General features: G+C 39.3%; 1 protein-coding gene and 1 long non-coding RNA gene across 9 annotated transcripts in view; one reads left to right on the top strand and one right to left on the bottom strand.

Annotated features, from left to right (window-relative positions):
- Positions 1-19,329, top strand: part of FIGN (fidgetin, microtubule severing factor) — a 178,491-nt gene that overhangs the window by 31,927 nt on the left and 127,235 nt on the right. For 2 of the 7 annotated variants that reach the window (XR_008309893.1, XM_053262026.1), the window contains exon 1: positions 2,130-2,248. The exons of 3 other annotated variants lie outside the window; for them this stretch is intronic. Coding sequence is in view for 1 of the 4 variants with exons in the window: in XM_053262026.1 (XP_053118001.1) it covers positions 2,218-2,248 (31 nt within the window). In the remaining 3 variants the exon portion in view is untranslated. Of the gene's footprint in view, positions 1-2,129; positions 2,249-2,453; positions 2,478-5,765; positions 6,000-19,329 lie in introns of those variants that run through there. 2 more of the 7 variants (XM_053262064.1, XM_053262056.1) reach the window with 2 other exon arrangements.
- LOC128330023 (uncharacterized) lies at positions 8,002-18,271 on the bottom strand. 2 transcript variants are annotated; one of them, XR_008309923.1, is made up of 4 exons: positions 15,208-18,271; positions 12,651-12,952; positions 11,660-11,715; positions 8,002-10,122 (listed from the first exon to the last, which is right to left on the bottom strand). It is a non-coding gene; the product is annotated as an uncharacterized LOC128330023 (long non-coding RNA). The 2 variants fall into 2 exon arrangements; XR_008309924.1 differs by lacking the exon at positions 11,660-11,715.

Here is a 19,329-nt window from a genome sequence, read left to right as displayed (position 1 = left end):
AGTGGTGGGGTACATCTATAAACATCTCTCTTTTAAAAAGAGATGTGCCTTCGTGCTAGATTATTTAATGCTACTTTAATTGCAAACCAGCATACTAACCTTTTCACACCTCTGTCATACATTTTGCTCTGGCTTCCCTTTCCCACCTACCTTTTCTTATGTGAAACTAAATAAATTGAAAATAATGATTGGTAACCATCTCCAGGGCTGAAATTCCATGCACAGCAGTTAACTCCATTTTACAAAATGGCTCCAATCTAGTGAATTATGGTGCCGTTCTTGTGTGCCAGCAAATAACAACAAGCAGTTTAGAGTTCCTTTGGACAAAGACATGCAGCCAGCATTTCATTATGCCTAGTCACTTTGCGTGGTGGTGGAGGTGGGAGGAATAGAAAGATCCCCTATAAACAATTCAGAGTAATGCATTTGGAAATGGAGTGAAACCATTGCCTAATTGTTTAATTTAATCAGGAAGGGGTGGAGATAACTTATAAAACTGTACACACAGGAGATCTGCAGAGACGTGTGTGTGTGTGTGTTGGGTCATGGCTTCTATAACTGTTCTGTGTCTGTAATGGCTAGAGGCTGGCCTGTTTAGGCCCAGGTTCATTCACGTGCATTAGACATGAGCTAAGGAGTTTCCTAAAACAAAAGACAATCTACTCTAGTTTCTTTTTTAGACTGTGAGCCCTTTGGGGACAGGTAGCTGTTTAATTAATTAATTTCTGTATGTAAACTGCTTTGGGAACTTTGGTTGAAAAGTGGTATATAATTATTTGTCATATTTGTATAGCATCCCCAAATTTTTGGAGTACACTGATTAGTTACCCTCCACTATTGAAGTGTTTATGCACTAGGTGAGGTTAATTCCAGAATACTGTAGTACATATTCATTTATGTGCTCTTTTGCAGGATATTGCAGTGATCATTACTTTTTGATTGGATTACAGCAAAATGTTAAAATGGGTACTTGTTACACATTTTTTAAAAACTGTGCTGCTGTTTGTTTGAGCTTAGGTTTTGACTGTCTATAAAGCAAGTTGCTTAAAACCAGCAATATATTGAGTTCGGAGGGCCCATACACTCCATAAATTCTCGGGTGTCTACTGGATTTTTCATCAGGGAGACTTCCAATAAAAATGATCTATTTTAGAAATAATATTGTTTAGTAGGTTGAAATGTGATGTAATAAAATTAGACCTTCAGTCTTCCAAAGTTACTACTTAGATGGAACCCTTGGGATGGCAAAATGGCTGTATAAGCAGATGAATCAGACAGTTCCACTGATGGATACATTTGTCAGTCTCCGTTACGGATATAATATATTCTCATATCTGTAATCCTGACACTGTTACATCCAAATGAAATCAACATGAGGTTGTCATCTTTAAGCAAATATGTTAAGTGTTGTCTTTTGTGCTGTGGATTTGAAAGAAAGGGGCCCAAGGGAGCCAGCATCATGCAAATGGAACAAATCCCATTTCTTCTGAGCTGTGCTGTTTTTCCCCTCCTTCATGGCAGCTGGCTGTGTTATCTTTGTGTGTTTCTCTGAGTGCTGACAATTCTTTCAGTGATCTAAGTTAGGGCACATTAGAAAGTGGAAGCAGCTGTCTGTCGCTATACTGAGAGACGTGTTTGCTCTACTGCAAAGATGAAGGACCATGAATCCTTGACACACTCTCTCTCTCTCTCTCTTCTCCCCCCACCCTTTACTTTCCAACATGATCAACATTCAGACACACAGATTGTCTGCTTGGACAGTTTTTTGTTCTGACTGACAGCATCTGGCATAGACAAATTTAAAAATACATAGCATGCCATGCTTGGAATTGGAACATCCCTTTCTTTATTAATCTTCTCGTTTAAACCGTTCATTCACATTTCAAGAAAGGTTAAAGCTTGATATGTCTGGAATGTTTATTTTAAATGAATAAGCACCTAATGAAATACCTTGAATGAACTCCAAATAGCTAATACATATTAACAACAAAATAATAATAATACTTGATTAGTGTGGGCCTTGGAGGTGGATTGAAAGTAGGATTTTCACACACACAATTTTTTCACCATCAAGCTAAATAAAAATGATTTGTTTAAACACTCAGTATCTCAGACCTCCTCTGCGATATGTAATGTTGCCCTTCACAATGCTGCTTGTCTAATTGAATCTTTCTGTTGCTAGAAAAATGCATTTCGAGGAAGCCCACTAAACAGAATATGTTGGAATCTACTATGCTGCTTATAATTTGTAAGGACTAAATCATGTTTAGCAAAAACTAAATTCAGATTATACTGACTGGGAATGTGCACTTGTTAGTATACGTGGCTTTAATTAGGCATTATGTTGTAAAATGCTCCCCTCCCCACCCCCACTCATTTGTTATGCACACTTATCTCCACAACCCAGTTTAGCAATGCAGACATGCTTGTTTAGCATTTATGTAATAGTATCATGAAAATTGGCTGTACCAGTCGGGGTATGAACTGTGTCCTTTTTCTTTTCTTTTTTTTTGAAAACCTTTCGTGCAGTATGCATTTTTAGATCATTTGATGTTGCAGGGGGTTGCAGCTTTTAACTCGGTACAGTGAGAAAACAAGCCTTGTTTTGTGGACAGAATGGTGGTGGTATAAAATGGACAAGGCTACTATTTAAATGCTTAGCAGCATATATAGTATGCATGTATTTTCCCCTCAACCCTATCTCATTCAATGAGTGGGGGTTGGGAAGAGAAAGATGCTGCCGTAGACAGGTTATGTTAATTGTGAGCAGACAGGACTTTTGTGTTTCTTGGATATACACAAGAGAGGGCACTTGCTTTAGGAAAGATTCTGACAAATTTCTTAGGCAGACATGCAGGCTGGGGGTGGTGGTGGTGGAAAGATAATATTTTAGTTATACCCCAAACATGCTTTCTGTTTGGATGGGCCTGAGTTCACATTACCTTCTTAGAAATGGATATTTTTTTCAAATTATCTTTCAATAGAAAGATGGCTATCTTGTACCCATCTAGGAGTACGTGAACCCTATTGATTTGTGTGCATGTATAACTGGGCACAAGATCACAGTCCAAACATTTATATCGGAAGTATTGTGCAAAGAGCACTTTAAGAAATATTAGGAGTTCTCATTTATCTATTCTCCCTACTTCTCCGTGATATATTTAGAATATAATAATCTGATGGGATTGGTTTCTTGAAAAGGATATTTATGGAAGTGCTCCATAAGCATATTATTTTTATGATCATGTGAATTCAAATGTATAACTCAGGTTTAATATGGAAATCAGCTTTTAATTTAAGTTGTCTAGTGATTTTCACATAGCTGATTTTGTTATTTCTGTGGTAAGCTCCCATCCTCACTCTGCTAGTTGAAAGTGAGGAGTACATATGATATTTGCATCTGTAAGCAAACTGGGAATAGGTTGGAGTACACAATTCCCCCGTGAGAAAGGCAAGGTTTAGCAGTAATGCTTTTAATCTGGACTTGTAGAGGATTCAGGAGAATCCATAGATCTGCTCCAGTAATTACCATACCCCAAGTGGCACCGGCAGAGACATTTGCCTAAAAACTTGATGTCTTCATTACACTGTTTACATTTTAATTAGAAACATGAAAATTTACTGATTCATGCAGACCACGGTAGTTTAAGTGGGTTCGTTCTTGATCCAATAAACCATTTAATCATAAAAAAGAACCCTGCAGTCAGCATATGTAGTTTATGAAGAATCATTCATGGGAATAATGTGTTGGCATTATAAGCTGCTTTTAAAATATGTTTTTATTTTACCAGAGGTGGAATTTGCATATAAATTAGAGAATGGCATTTTAAATTGGCTGTCATTTATGCCTGATACTACACATATGGAAATTCCATGTGTGTATAAAATATGCACATATACCAGCATGTCATACTTAAATGTCTAACATGAAACAAAATGCAAGTGCATGCTACCCTATCCAAATTCGTGTTTAATGCAAACTGGGTAAGTGCTATAAGAAACCAGTGCTCTCTTCCTGCAAATGTTGCACAGTTGCATGTGTATCCTTTTCAGTTGGTATACACAGATGTAAAACCCATACCATATATATGTATATTATTTCCCCTTGACTTTTGCATGTACCTGTCAGCACCAGTGCCCTAAAACAACTCCCACTAGGAGCAAGCTGGCCTGAAGCATTGGCGCCTGTCAGTGTCCATTCCTGAGTCAGCAGCATGTCCGTTGCTTGAATGGTGCGACAGTCACTCATCTAGTTTTCCCTTCCCCAGGGGGGCAACCGTCCTCCTCATCACTGAGAATGACCCTTCTGTCTGGCATGCTCAAGATCCTAAATCTCCCCACATCGGTGTGCGAGTTCAAATCCCAACTCCTAAAGGCAGAACTGGGATTCTAGCTAATGACTCAGAGATACAGAGGGTCAATGCACTGGTGATCTGGAGTACTGAGCCACTGCACCAGCTTAGTTGTACATTTCCTTATTTTTCTCCCTGGCTCCACCAACTCGCTGTTTGTCTCTTCCCCTGCTCCCACTCCACCCCTGTGTGATTTAAGAGCTAAATGGAAGCATGCCCCCCCCCCACACACTTGCCCCGTTCTAATTTTTTCTGTTGGGTAGACTTTCATCTAACTTGTGGGAGGAAATGTTGAAGATATCTGTCTTTTTGCTTGGAAAATAATGCTTATAACCTACTCTAATACACACAGTGTTTTCTGAGCTTCTGCATGTAAATAATGGAAGATCAATTGCAATGAAGGACAGAGAGTGGGTCATAGCTGACACAACTAGTTTATGGTTGTGGCTTATGGTGTGTATGAAACATACCATAAACCATAAGACAAAAGAGAGAGAGAGAAATGTTTGTCAACACTGTCTTCCCTTTAAAACAAGAGAAAGTACTTCTTTTCCTTCCAACATTTTAATGCCCATAGGATGTAAAATGTTTGTAGATCTAAACTGGAACAGGGAAGAAAAACATCAAATGACATAATTGGATATTTATTCCCGCTCCCACCCCCTCGATCAATTAGACATTTATTTTTCATTTGCACAATATGGTATTTAAATAAAATGCCTGTGTTCTTTGGTTAATCACAATTTAAAAGCTTGCTTTTTCATTTCATCATTCACTCAAATAGTTGGATATATAAATGCAGTGAAGAAAGTTGTGAAGTGGTGAAATATTTAATTTTGTTTGTAATGCAACAAGAACTAAGCTTCAAGTCATTCTGGTTTGTTTTTTTAAAAAGTATTTTTAAGGTATGTCTCTAACGATGCAATCCCATGTTTGTTTGCAAGTCAGGCCTGTTGATTTCAGTGGATTTACTTCTCAATAAGTATGCATGGAATTGCAACATAAGACATAGTTCTGTTTGTATTTGAAGAAATATTTTCAAGCAATATTGTTAGTTACAGACTTGGCACAGGATAGTTGTGGCATACAAGAAAGGAGTAGTGTACACACCTAAAGTTGGAATCTTATAGCTGATTTGTATATGTTGCATGATTCCAGGGTGGTGTTCACTGCCACCATCCCTCCTGAATCTGAAAACATTGAGGCTTCCGCCTTAAGCAAAATGGTACATGTGGCTTACTTCTGAGTAAACATGTCCAGGATTTGGACTACAAGGTAATTCCCACTTCCCTCCCTTTTTGAAATGTGGCGTTGAAAGAGTTGTGTGGTGAATGAAGCCTGCCTGGCTGCCAGCCAGCCATTGACTGTGAAATCCTGGGTACCTGAGAGCTTATCAGTTCTTTTGCTTTGTAGAAAGAAAAAGTGATGAAAACCTTGGTAAACTGCCATGAAGGTTTAAGGCTACTGGAATAAGGAGCCGTGTAATCAGATTGGAAAATGGTGCTTGAGATTTCTCTGCCTGGAAAAGCAGCCGGCAGTGGACCTACTGAGATGCTGAGCAAGTGCCGAGCTGACCACTTTGTTAGCAAATCAGCTTGTTTTGAGGCAGCAGCAGCAGCAGGGTGGAAAAACCTAACCCTTGTGATGGTATGTAATGCCAGAAAGACCTCTTGCTTTGCCGAACATAATCATCTTGCAATTAGTTCTCTTTTTCCGTTGAACCTGCTCTTATTTTTTTTTAAAATTATTTCTCCCCCCTCCTCTTGCTCCAGGGTTGTGTGTTCGCCACAGTTAGGTATAGAAAGAATTTTGTGAATCAAAACAATCCATTAATTTTTATCACTGTGCTGAAACAAAATAATCAGGTGGTCAACTGGTCTTCCTCAGCGGTTAGAAATTCTGTGGCTCACTGTAGCGTAGAGAGATTCTCTTAACCCCTTCACTCTTGAATAATGTCGAGCTTTCTGTGCGCTGTCCAGGCTCTTAAGAACGTGTTGGTAAAAACAGAACTAATAGTAATGAAGAATTACACGGCAGACTACTAGGAATCTGCTCTTCTTCCTGTATAGAATGCACACGTGCTCCTGTTTGTTTAGGCATTTCTATATGCTGCCACTCCGAAAGGCTCTGATGACATAGGCACTTGTCCTTCTAATTCCACTACTTCACCTTTACTGAACTTCATTCAGCAAGGTTTGAAAGTACAAGGCAGGCACTGTTTAATTTTCTAAAATATAACTCTGATGGTGGAGAAGTTTGTCTGCTCTAGTTTCTGGTTGGTTTGTGTTTTTCCTTTCTGAAGACAATAGCCCAATAGTTTCTGTTTTTTCTTTCTGAAGATGATAGCTTAAGGGTTGCTGTTGAAAGGTGCTGGAGTTTAAGAAAAAATAAAGAGGGGTGGGGGGAACAACACCCAGCTACCTTCAAATGTAGAATGAGGCAGAGTAAGAGTAACTTGTCATTCTGTGTTGGATTGTTCTTTAATGCCTTCCCCATTTAAATAATAATAATAAATGTAATCCAAATGTATTGTGTGTTTACAGTGCTAGGAGCATGTTCATATTAGATCTATCTGTTTTATCCTTGTATCACTGAGTGACTGAAAGACCCAACAAGACATTGCTCTGACTACCATATTTGTTTTCAAAGGCGTCTGTCCAGCAGGCACTCCTGTCATGAAACTGCAGTTAATTTTAAATGGGGCTGCCCATTTAACACAAGCCCAGTTGGAATTAATGGTGGTTGCACAGCAGCCATGCCTAGTTGGTTGCATCCAAAGTGAATGTGTTTTAACAGGTTCTGCTGACATGAATGAGAATAATGAAATAAGCAGTTCTAGGCTGAAACATTGTGCGTGGTTTCTTGAGAGTAAGGCACACTGAACACAGCTGGATTTACTTCTAAGTAAACATGTATGGTATTGTGCAGATAATGTCTTAATGTGAATGCTAGTTAACATTGCTGGTGTTTCTTGAAATATTAATGTTAGCAAACAGATAAGGCTCTTGTCACAAAAATTACCTCAGAAATATTCTGCCAACACAAACATCATAGCATTTTAGGCTTTTGGTGGAGAAAGGCAGACTTCACATTAAATGTCAATATGTGAAATACTGAATTTACTGCATCTCATTTTATTAATGATTCCTGTGAAGCAAAATGTTAACTTGTAATTGCAAAGCTGGCTTTTTAGTCGTTATGAAGAGTGAATCTGTTTGGATTGTGAAATGTGAAAATGCAAGCCTTAGCATGTAGGATACATGTATCATATCCTTAATTTACACTTGCAGCTCTGGGTGTAATCTAGCACACAGTTTACTTTATTTCAATGGGACATAAACACATTTAACCATCCTTTGGGTCGTAAACGTGTGTGTGTGTCCCTTGCCTATGTGTACAGACGCACAAATGTGACTTTGCCACCAGATTCTTTGTTTCCAAAATTTAAAAATAAAAAGAACTGCTAGCCTGTATACATTCGTAAGCTTGAATATCTACTTTATATTCCTTTAGAGGACAAACTCCATTAGATATGCACTTACTGTACATTGGATTATAAATCTTACCATTTAATGGTAATTCAGTGAGCAGTTATTGCTTCAGTGGCCTTTCCTCCCCCCACCCTCTTTCCCCCCCCTTTTGGTCCCATTGCACTTGTGAAATAGGGTTACCCTTTACAAGTGTCACATCCCTAGATTCATCTTTTGTACTTGATAGTTGTTCCTAGTGTGTCGTTGAAAGTGAAAAGAAAAATAGGGATGTAAAGGCAGCCATCAGGATGAATGTGGGGGAGGGGCCGTGTGTGTGCGCACAGAATACAGGCATGTAGCAATGGAGAGATCTGGGCATTTTAACATCACTCTGACAGATTAAAATTTTGCTGTAAAGGTACATTTTCTTTAACCCCCATTCACATCCCATTTCTCCCTATAACACTGTTCAGTTACTATTTGAATGTCCAAGAAGCAGAAAGGGTATCTTAATGATGCAAGTCTTTTTCTTTTTCTCTCTCCCCCACCCCCACTTGCTTATGCTGTTAATACCCATATCCTTCTAATGTGAAATACTTTTTTGGAGAAACAATATGCACATTTGTAAAGAAATTATAAAAGGATTCTCCTTTTGAAGATAATGAGTTTTTTCTCCCCTTCAGGAACTGCAGGTTACGTGGAACACAAATGAGCTCTAAGTGGAGGGATTTAACGTCCTGCTATAGCATTTAATTTCTTGAGGAAAGGAGTTCAGTTCAAGGTTAGCCTGTTATTGTGGTACTGGCAACTACTTCTCTCATTCCTGTTCTTCTGCCAGCAGTCCTGCACAAAAGGCAGTCATTTTTATTTAATACACGGGGAGGTATTAATCACTGCAGTGTTTTCTTGCGAAAATTTATCTTACCCAATTCATTTTTTCACTACTCATGACAATAATAGGTGTTTAATTACTCAATAAGAGCAGTTTATAGATTCCATTTTTCCTGTATGCTGGACAAATGGTATTGATTTTGTACTTTGATGCAACATGAAACAGTATTAAACTCAATTAGAATTCTAAAACTGGTAATGTACATTAGTTATGGTAACTAAACTCTTTTCTTCAAGGAAACAAGAAGCCTCCCCACCTAAAGAGACATAATAACTATATCTTAAATTCCTGGGACAGGAAGGATTCATTAACGAAGCTTATTAGTAAGTGGGGAGGAGGGCATTTGCATTTGAGCTTTTTGTTTTTTAGACGGATGTGTTTGTATATGAATAGAAACTTTAGGCTTTCGTAATAGGCAACCAGGTTATGGAAGCTAATACTCTGTTACTAATGGGCCATTCTGAGACATAAGATGTCACCATGCTTACTCTCCACATTGCTGTAAATGTTTTCGTACAGCCAGTATTGTCAAGTACCACATTTCATCTGAGAAAAATAACATTGACATTGCACATCAACCTTGACATCAGCCTGTTAAAAAACATATGGGAACTGTCTCACTCTTGCCTTGTCCTAACCTTTCAGATTTGATCAAAGGCATGAGAGTTGACCACGTGAATATTGTCCTGCCATTGCATATAGTAGCATATGATCTGAAAGGGGGCTTGAAGCACTACTTCTGGTCTGTGTGCCTTTTGGCTCTTAATTGGCATTGGGATGCCTGTCTATGTACTCTTGAGTCTTTTCTGCCATAAGAGGAACCAGAAAAAGATGATCACGTATTGCCTTGTAACTTTAATAAAAGGTGGGGTATAATTAAAAAATAATTATATAAGCCATTTTGTGCTCTAGCATAGCCTGAGATTTGACTCTCTGTGTGGGTGTGTGCACACAGTTCAACCATCCACAACTGTGTTGGTCTTGCACTCTGCATCATCGCAGATTAGCATGCTAGCACATGGGGCTGAGACCAGTGCACTGCACTAGTTCATTTTTTGGAACAGGGCAAATGTGAATGTTCATGATGACGGGAGAATTCCTTGATTCATTACAAAACAGGGCTCATAATTGTAGGAGGCAGAAATTGGTCAGGTGCAAACATGCGGAATTTATGGAAGAAGTTACACCTGCGTTAGATCTTCTTATGATATTGTAGAGTCCCTAAGCATTAATATTATGTCGTAGAGGCCCTACCACTCATTGTTTGTGTGACAGATACATTCTGCGGATCTTTCATTCTATTGGTGAATCTGCTCCTATTTTTCTTGTTGCTCCCCAATTCATGAGCGAAGATTGGACTGTAGGTCATCATATCTTGTTGCTGCACTGTACTTCCTCTGGAATATACCTAGTATACAGATGGAGAAATTGTTCTTCAAAATAAGCACATCTGCACACCTACAATTTTTAGTATTTTCTAATATTTAGCTGATATTTAATTGTTCAGATATGTGTTGCTAGGACAGACAGCTTTAGAATCTCTTCATAGTAGGCTTTTCTGTGGATCCTCAAACATATAATTTTTAATTTAGGGCACATTGTACACATTTGCTGTAACCTGGTATGTTTATTAATTCATCCCATATGCTTTCACTGAGACTTGTATGCTTCCTACTCTGTACAGTATTGCATCCTTGATTAAGCAGCAGCATGATTTTCGGTTACTGTTTTCAATGGGTTATAAATATAATTGACTCTTTCTTATAATCTGCTTTCCTTAGTTTAATTCAGATTATGTGAAAATACTAGTTCAGATATTTAAAATGGAATCAAAATGAATTATCCCTTTCAGTGATGAATTTTGTATTGCTTTTCTGTATTTGAGGGTGTGTTTGGCAGGTTTTTGCCAAAGATAAGTGATTCTAAGATGCACATGCTTACACTAGAAAAACCTCTTTCAGTTTAATACAAATTACTAATGAGAGCTTATTCACTTAGAATGTATTTGTGGCAGACAATATATTCAAATGCTTCATTGTTTTATGTGGAGAACATAACCTTTAAAAAATATCTTACTCTTAATGTTTCATCAGTTTCAGCAGATAAAATAGTTGCCTAGCTAACTGGCATGGTTTAGTGCATTGGATATGAAATGTATTCAGCATGGAGGGGTCACCTTGGGAAATGTAGAGGGCCACAGATAATTTGCATATTTTAGTTAACATAATAACATAATTTGTGCAAAATGTGTGTGCATGTGGTGGGGGCTGGGTAATGCTGGCTGACAAATTTGGCTAATGTTTACTGCCAGGACTAGTTGTGTTCTGTTGCCATGTTTAAGTTACTGCACATCTCATTTGAAATTGTAGCTCCACTAAGTCAAAGCCCTAAATGGAATAGGAGTTCTTGATTTTTCTTGGTCAAGATAGAACTGTTACGTTTGTTTACAACTGCTTCTATACCTACTAGCCTTTTTTAAAAAAAAGTTCTTATTTGGGTTGTCTAATTTGAAATTAAAATATTAGGGCTGAAGATTTGTTTTTTGTTTTGTTTTGTTTTCTTCAGCTACAGTTATACCCAATCTGGAAACTTGGAAACTCTTTGCTTCTAAAAGTGCAGCAGCCAGCCAGGTGTGGGGCTGGAAACAATACCTTGCCATAGCCAAGCAGCAGCTGCAATAGAAATGGACTCCATATTTTCACCAGGGGGAGATGTGATGGAGGGTAGCTCCTAATTCTGTTGCCATCTCACATCTGCCTCTAATAAGTATGTGGCCCTCTGCTTTGGTGATGGCAGCAGATTACTGTCTCAGACCCATGTTGCACTGACTGCAATTGTTTGTGTGTGTGTACCCTGCTTACAACATGTTTCTTGAAGACTTGTGATTATTACATTGATTTGTCACCCTGTTTTATTCTTTTTAGTTGTAGTAGACATATATTTACCAGTAATAAGGCTATCATCCTTCATCCCAGAATTGGAATTAAACTGCTGACAAGTGCTAGAAGAATGCAAATGCTGAATTTTAAAGAACATATATGTGCAAGTAAGCATGCACACACACACACACACACACACACCACACACACACACACACACGTAGCCTCTCTTCTGCTGCTAACACTAGCCCTTATTTTTGTAATACCAGAGCCCTTACTGGGCAGAGGGGGTAAAAACTGATGATTTTTTTTAAAAAGCTAAAAGCATTTTTTTTAAAATCACATTTTTAAAAATATGTAATAAAAGACCTAGTTTTCTCATTTCAAAATTAACTTAGCTAAAATTCACAAATATGCTACACCTATACTTAACAGTTGCTTAAGTGTGAATTAATGTTCTCTCTCACATAGTATGCCAGTCAAACATGGGCATTCATTTCATTTCAGTTCATCTCATGACGTTTGCTCTAGTGTGCCTGCCACTGCCCAGTGACTACCAGCTCTTGTTTCTGGAATTTTTTTCGGATTTTAGCTTCTGTTTATAGGCAAACTAAAGTCACATGTACAAGGACACTGGCTGGATAGTTGGATTGATGTTTGTGGTGGGGCTGCACCAAGGCATATTCATTACACTAAAAACACATTATTTATTACTTTCTAAATTTAGTAAAAATGAAGTTTTGTTAAAAATTACAAAAGTAATTTTTATCTGTTTTTATTGTTTTGCTGTAAACCACCCAGAAACTTGTGTTTTGGGTGATATATAAATGTATTAAATTAAAAAATAAGTATGGATATCCTCCTAGATATGCTGCTCTACTGAGCCATAAATTAACATGTTTTAGTGATCGTTTTGCACCATTGTTTAAGAAATATGTGAGGTAATATCAGTAGGGAACTTGATTTAAATCAGGATTTTTTTCTCGGTGATTTAAATTGCTCTGACTGAAATCAGTCCACTCTGTTAGTAGATAACATACTACGGCATTAAACTTACCTGTTAGATACTTGTAGCCTTTAGCAAGTGGCCCCACTCTATAGCATGCTTAGCCTAATGGTTGGTTCAGCACTGGTTTTAATTAGTTTGAAGCCCATTTCCTACTTATGACAGTTCACTTGAAAAGCTGCCTTGCTTCATTTCAGTAACTTTATTACTGTTTGGCTCGGAGATTGCTATTTCGCCTTGGCCACAGTTTTTCATCAGTTGCCCAGTTCACCTTTGTCCACACTATACTTGTGAAATGACCTGCTCCTTTAGTGCTTGTCAATAGCAAATTGCTGCATCCTCCTGTATCCATCCTGTAGCACAACAAAGGAGTGCAATACTTTTTAGATTTTATGCTTATTTTTTAAAAAATTAAACTTTAATGCGGAGAATCCTAATTAGCATTTAATACCTCGTAATTAAGGCACTGGTCAGGGTCAACTATATAAAGCGCATCAGTTGAACTGGCACCTGATTAATAGTCTTGGTGATATAAAAAAGTTCAGCACAAAAGAGTGCTCTGTTAGGGTCAGTGCTTTAATAGCTGTGGAAAGTGCAGGTTTTGCTGTAATTCTCCCTTAACAACTGGATCAAAATAATAATTTGTGGGGTGTTCATGGCTGGCTCCGCCACCATGATGTCAGGTGAATTATTTTGGTGACGTCAGGCAGATTGTTTTGGTGGCAGTGATCGGGAGACCAAACAATGAGACCTAGCTTTGTTCTCTCATTCCTTTTTAAAAAGTCCATTGTTCAAGATATAGCTCAATTCCCCCCCTTTCCTTTTCATCTAAAAGAGCTTAGAAGAGCAAGGCTACAGCACTCTAATGCAATAACAATGACCAAAAAGGCTCAGTTCCAAGATGATCCCCAAGTTATTCCAAATAAGGATAACACATTGCCTGGCTCCTGTCAGTAAAAACCTATATGAAAACCACCCAATTTTATCAAAACTTCTGGTTACCCAAATGTTTTAGGTATCTTATAGACTGCGGGTTGTGTGTGGTGTGTTGAACTTTCTGAAATTTGTTTGGCTTTTTCCTATAGCATAATGTTTAAGTGTGGGAAATGTTAATTGGGGCTCATTGCAAACACTTTAATAACAATTATAGGGCATGAAATGTTAAAACAAGTAAAAATGCTGCCAGATACCTTTCTGTGCACACTTCCTTTGGCTTCTGATTGGGCTCATAGGGAACAAGACAATTTTGGTCAGTCAGTCAGTCCTTTATTGACTGACAATTTTGGTTAGAGTGCGAGAAACAGAACGCACTGTACGTTTCTGCCTTAAAATAAATCACTGATTAATGCATCCTTTTTTGTGTGTGGCAGGGGAGGGGGTATTGCTTTTTCAGTGGGAACCCGAAGGTAGGTAGAAGAATCTTGATATTTCACACGTATCTAAGCACTTATGCCCCAGTCAAGCAACTCTAATTCTCATGTTAAAATAGCTATAATTGACATGCCAGTGGCTTCTGTATTCAAAGACTATGGCTGCACCCAGCAGTAGGAAGATGTATGTGCTTAATCCAGGGCTGCCCAATTTAGCTGTTGTTGGATTACAACTCCCAACATCCCTGACTACTGGGCACTTGCTGTGGGAGTTGCAGTCCAACAACAGCTGGAAGCAGGCAGTTGTGCAGCCATGTCAATTCCGGTGCTTACTCAATAGATGCATACAAAGTTTGTGGTTCCTGTATTCAAGCATAAACCCACAAATGTATGGAAACAAACTTAGGAACTTTGGGGTTAGGAGTTTTTGGGCTAGGATTTTTTGGATAAAGGCCATCTAATCACTGCTAACTAGGAAAAGGAGCACCTTCCTAGTGGTGATTTTCTTACATTTAGCATGGGGAAAGCAACTGTCACTATTCAACCTCAGCACAGCATCCCTCCAGTGGTCATAGCTGGTGTCTACCTTGTGTTTCGTTTTAGATTATGAGCCCTTAGGACAAGGACACATCTGTTCCCTATTACTTTCCTATGTAAATTGCTTTGATAACCTTTTTTGTTGGAAAACTGTTTATAAATAATAGTTAGTAAGTATAGTAATAGTAAGGTAGTTTACAAAAAAGATTGTAAACTACCTGAACATGGATGGTTTTGTAGAAAAGTAATATTTTAATTAAGAATATTCTGTACTTTTCTTCAACAAAAATGTTCTCAAAATAGCTTATGTAGAACAATGAATAAGTATAACCTTTTATGAATATGTCTGTGGAATTGTGTGCCTCAACTTACACTTTTTATTAGTAACAGCATCCATGCCTGCTGTAATGTTTTGACCAAATTTTGGCATAATTTGTAAAAACCATGAAACTGTATGCACATGTGTATGCTTTTTACCAATCCTGTGAGTATTCCATACAAGGAGCTCCCATATTAATAGCTGTTATATAAACTTGTTCAAATTGAAGTTAACCCTGAGTATACAGTACATGTTTAATAAATAAGAACTAATAGCATATGCAAACATTTCCCATCCCCTACCCCTACACATTTGTCTCAACCTTCTCTGGATGGCTCACTGCAGTATATATGTACTTATTGCATTCTGTCCTCACAGTTACCTTATGAGATGGTGATGGTCAAACGCACTTAATGAAATCAGTAGACGTGCATGGATTGAAACCTTTTCCCACATGTACAAATGCAGCATCCTAGCCATTACACCACACTGGTTTTTCTGCTGAATCTAGGCACAAATATTCCCAGGGTTAACAGTAAAACAAATATTTTCCCCTTCATACATCTTTCATTTTTTGTACATTATTATTATTTATTTACACAGTCAGACAGGTGTTATTGACTGGTTTGTTTTATCCAGACATCGAGTCCTTCCCAAGGACCTGGGATGGCTGAATTTTATTATCAATATTGTTGCTGTTGTTATAGATATCGTTGCAGAATATAGGCTGTTCCCAGTAAAGTTGCTTTTTTGTAATTGGCTGATGGTGATTTCTGTGGCCCCTATGGTGTTGAGGGTGCTCTTCAAGTTGTTTTGGAATTGCACCTAGGGTGCCAATTACCACTGGGATTATTTTGGTCTTCTTCTGCCACAGCCTTTCAATTTGTAGATCTTTATATTTTGTTGTTTTTTCTATTTCTTTTTCTTTTATTCTGCTGTCCCCTGGTATTGCTATGTCAATTATTTTAACATGTTTTTCTTTCTTCTCGACTACAGTTATATCTGGTTTATTGTGTGACAGATGTTTGTCTGTTTGTAGTCAGAAGTCACATAATATTTTTGCATCTTCATTTTCAACAACTTTTTCAATTTTATGGTCCCACCAATTTTTGGCTACAGGTAGCTTGTATTTTTTGCAGATGTTCCAGTGTATCATCCCTGCTACCTTGTCATGCCTTTGTTTGTAGTCAGTCTGTGTGATCTTTTTACAACAGCTGATTAGGTGGTCCACTGTTTCATCTGCTTCTTTACAAAGGCAGCACTTGCTGTTGTTGACTTTTCTACTTTTGCTGTTATTGCATTTGTTCTTAGTGCTTGTTCTTGTGCAGCCAGTATTAAACCCTCAGTTTCTTTCTGAAATAATAATAATAATAATAATAACAACAACTACAGATTTCTATACCGCCCAAACAGTGAATCTAATTAATAAGCTGGGGTGAACAGATGTGTCTTGTCTGATTTTTTTAAAGTTGTCAGAGATCGGTAGGCTCTTATTTCAACAGTTGTAATATGAGTTGCATTCCTTCTACTAAGCAGTAAAGTGGTATTCATTTAACACACACAGCATTGTTTGTGTCTACTAAGATGTCACCATTTTATTTCAATAAGATGATGGAATCATCACCTTTTTATAACTTCCCTGTTACCCTCATGTATGGTTAGGGCAAAAGTTCAGACCAATCCTTTTCATGTACATAATCATGCACTGCAATTAATCACAATCTAGTACTTTAAAAAGGAATCCATTAAGACATAATACTATCTGAACAATCACCAAGTAGAACTTGGATGCATTAAGAGTTATAGGCTTTTGCTATGTAAAAATGTTTTGTAGTATTTTACCTTCCTTACAAGAGCAGCAAATTTGGAGCAGCTTATATGTATGAAGTATTACTATATAACAGACGAAGCAGTTTATAATGTAGTGCTGTAATTTCTAAGGTCCTTAATGATATGATTTTGTTATACTTAAGTAGTACTGGATTCAAGGAAAATCTGTCTCCAACCTTTAATGAAAATCTGAAAGATAGATAATAAAAGCATTTCAAATAAAGTACTTGCACTTTCGTTCTCTCACCTATACATATTTGGAAGAAACTGATTTTGAGAAAAGTGGTATGTCACATGACTACATTCCCCATAAGGAGAGAAGAGCTGGTCTTGTGGTAGCAAGCATGACTTATCCACTTAGCTAAGCAGGGTCTGCCCTGGTTGTATATGAATGGGAGACTTGATGTGTGAGCACTATAAGACATTCCCCTTAGGGGGTGGAGCTGCTCTGGGAAGATCATTTGGGTTCCAGGTTCCCTCCCTGGCATCTCCACGATAGGATCTGGTGGGGGGAACCAATTCCATAGAACACTATTAGAACCCCACTGAACTAAACCAGTGTTTAATGAAAGTCATTCTCCAATATTTAAATACAAAACACCCACCTCCTTTCAAGTGTATGGATAATATTGTTGAGCTGTAACGAAAAGCAATAGGGAAAGAACCCTAGTGAACTGAGCCAGTGTTTACTGACAGTTGTTCTCCAATATTTAAATACATATAAATAAAAGTTACTGGACTACAACTTGCATCATCCTGACTCCAACTGCAACAGCCTTTGGGGATGAGGGGACTTGTAGTACAACAATATCTGTGGACCCAGGTTTGAGGATCCCTTCAATAAGCTTTATGATGAGTAGAAATCTAAATCCAGGTTTTCCATACACAAGCCTCACATTAGAATCATTATAACACTGACTCTAAAATGATAACAAAAAATATTGGTAACCATTAGAAAAAATCCAAAAGCAACAGTCTGGGTTAAGCTAAAGTATACTAGCTTAACCCGTGGAGAGCATCTGCGTGCTAGTACTTAATTTCTCCCCTCACCCCTTGCCACAGCCCCCTCACCTCAGAGATCTCTCCACCTTCACCACAAAGGAGCAGTAGCAGCAGCAGTTGACCAGGCTGCTGCCACTGCCATGGCCACTTGCTCCCCTCAGGCCGCTGACAGGCCCGGGCCCGGGCCCATCCTGTGTCTGCCTGCCTCCCTCCACCAATGGGCCTCGGTAGCCCCAAACAGCAGCAGTAGTTGACTGGGCCCTTCCTTGCTACCAATAGGCACCGCCATGGTCATTTGTTTCCCTCAGGTTCGCCCTTCCTTCTTTTTCTCTTCCCCTCCCTTCTTTTTTCCTCTTCCACTTGTACTTCTCCTCTCTCTCCCTTCCTCTCTCTCCCTTCCTCTCTCTGCCTCTCCCTGAGTTAACAGATCTTGTTCATCTTGTTTCCTCATCTAATTCATACAACGGCAGCCTCCTCCTGAAGGGGCTCTTTCCTTCCTCGCGACCCCTTTCTTCGCAGACTCCTACCACTATCCTTAAAAAAATCTATATATACACACACACAGTGTGTGCACGTACACTCACACAATGGACTGTGGGCGGACGGGCAAAGAAAGCAGTGGGTGGGCGAAACTAGAGGAGCATCTGCGTCTCTAGTTTCACCACCCACTGCTGCTTTCCTTGCCCGCCCGCCCACTGCTACTGTTGTTTTCTCCCCACCCCCCACAATCTTGTTTCCTGCCTGTCCGCTGGCACTTTCCTCTCCCCCTGCCGGCAGCTTGCTCGCAAACTCTCGTAAGAGCTGCCACACGTGGGATTAGTGACAGGCATGTCTTAGAGAAATATAAATATAGATAGAAGATATAGATATAGATGCCTCTCCTTTACAATCAAGGATATCTTCCAACCAGTAGCAGTTGCATTCCAGCTGAGCTTAACCATCACAGGCTTCTTCTCCCTATCTGCATAGGGAATCCCCACTGTCCAATCAGGGGCTTCTGCTTGTAAACTCTCGTGAGAGAGCTGCCACGCATGGGATTATCCGTGAGTATGCCTTAGAGAATGTACACACACACACACACTAACACACACTAGCTGAGCTGAGTGAAGGGCATCTGCACCTCTGCCAGCCCAGCCAGCCTGCTTCCCCTGCCCACTTCCCCCCCGTACTTTCTGGCTGGCAGATCGGCCAGAAAGCCAGCCTACCACCACCTCCCTCCTGCCCAGTTCCTGGTGGCTAGCCCCGCCCACCCCCCCCTGCTGCTCCTGCTGGCCAGGAGCAGCCCACTTCTTCTACTTCCCCCTGGTGCTTTCTGGCTGGCAGGCCGGCTGGCCAAAGAGCTGGCCAAAGAGCCACCTTGGCCCACCTGCCTGCTCCAGGTGGCTGGGCCAGCCTGCTGCCTGCTCCCAAACTCTCACGAGAGCTACCACGCATGGGATTAGTGATGGGTATGCCTAGGAGAAACACACACACCACCTTAAGTGGTGCAACAGGGAAATGCTTGACTAACAAGTAGAAGGTTGCCGTTTGGAATCCCCGCAGGTACTATATCAGGCAGTAGTGATATAGGAAGATCCTGAAAGGCATGATCTCATACTGCACAGGAGGAGGCAATGGTAAATTACTCCTATATCCTACTAAAGAAAACCACAGGGCTCTGTGGGCACTAGGA

The sequence above is a fragment of the Hemicordylus capensis genome, chromosome 1 (genome assembly GCF_027244095.1).
Source record: "Hemicordylus capensis ecotype Gifberg chromosome 1, rHemCap1.1.pri, whole genome shotgun sequence".
NCBI lineage: Eukaryota > Metazoa > Chordata > Lepidosauria > Squamata > Cordylidae > Hemicordylus > Hemicordylus capensis.
Note: the sequence above shows the minus strand (reverse complement) of the source record. Positions and strands in the feature narration are given on the sequence as shown.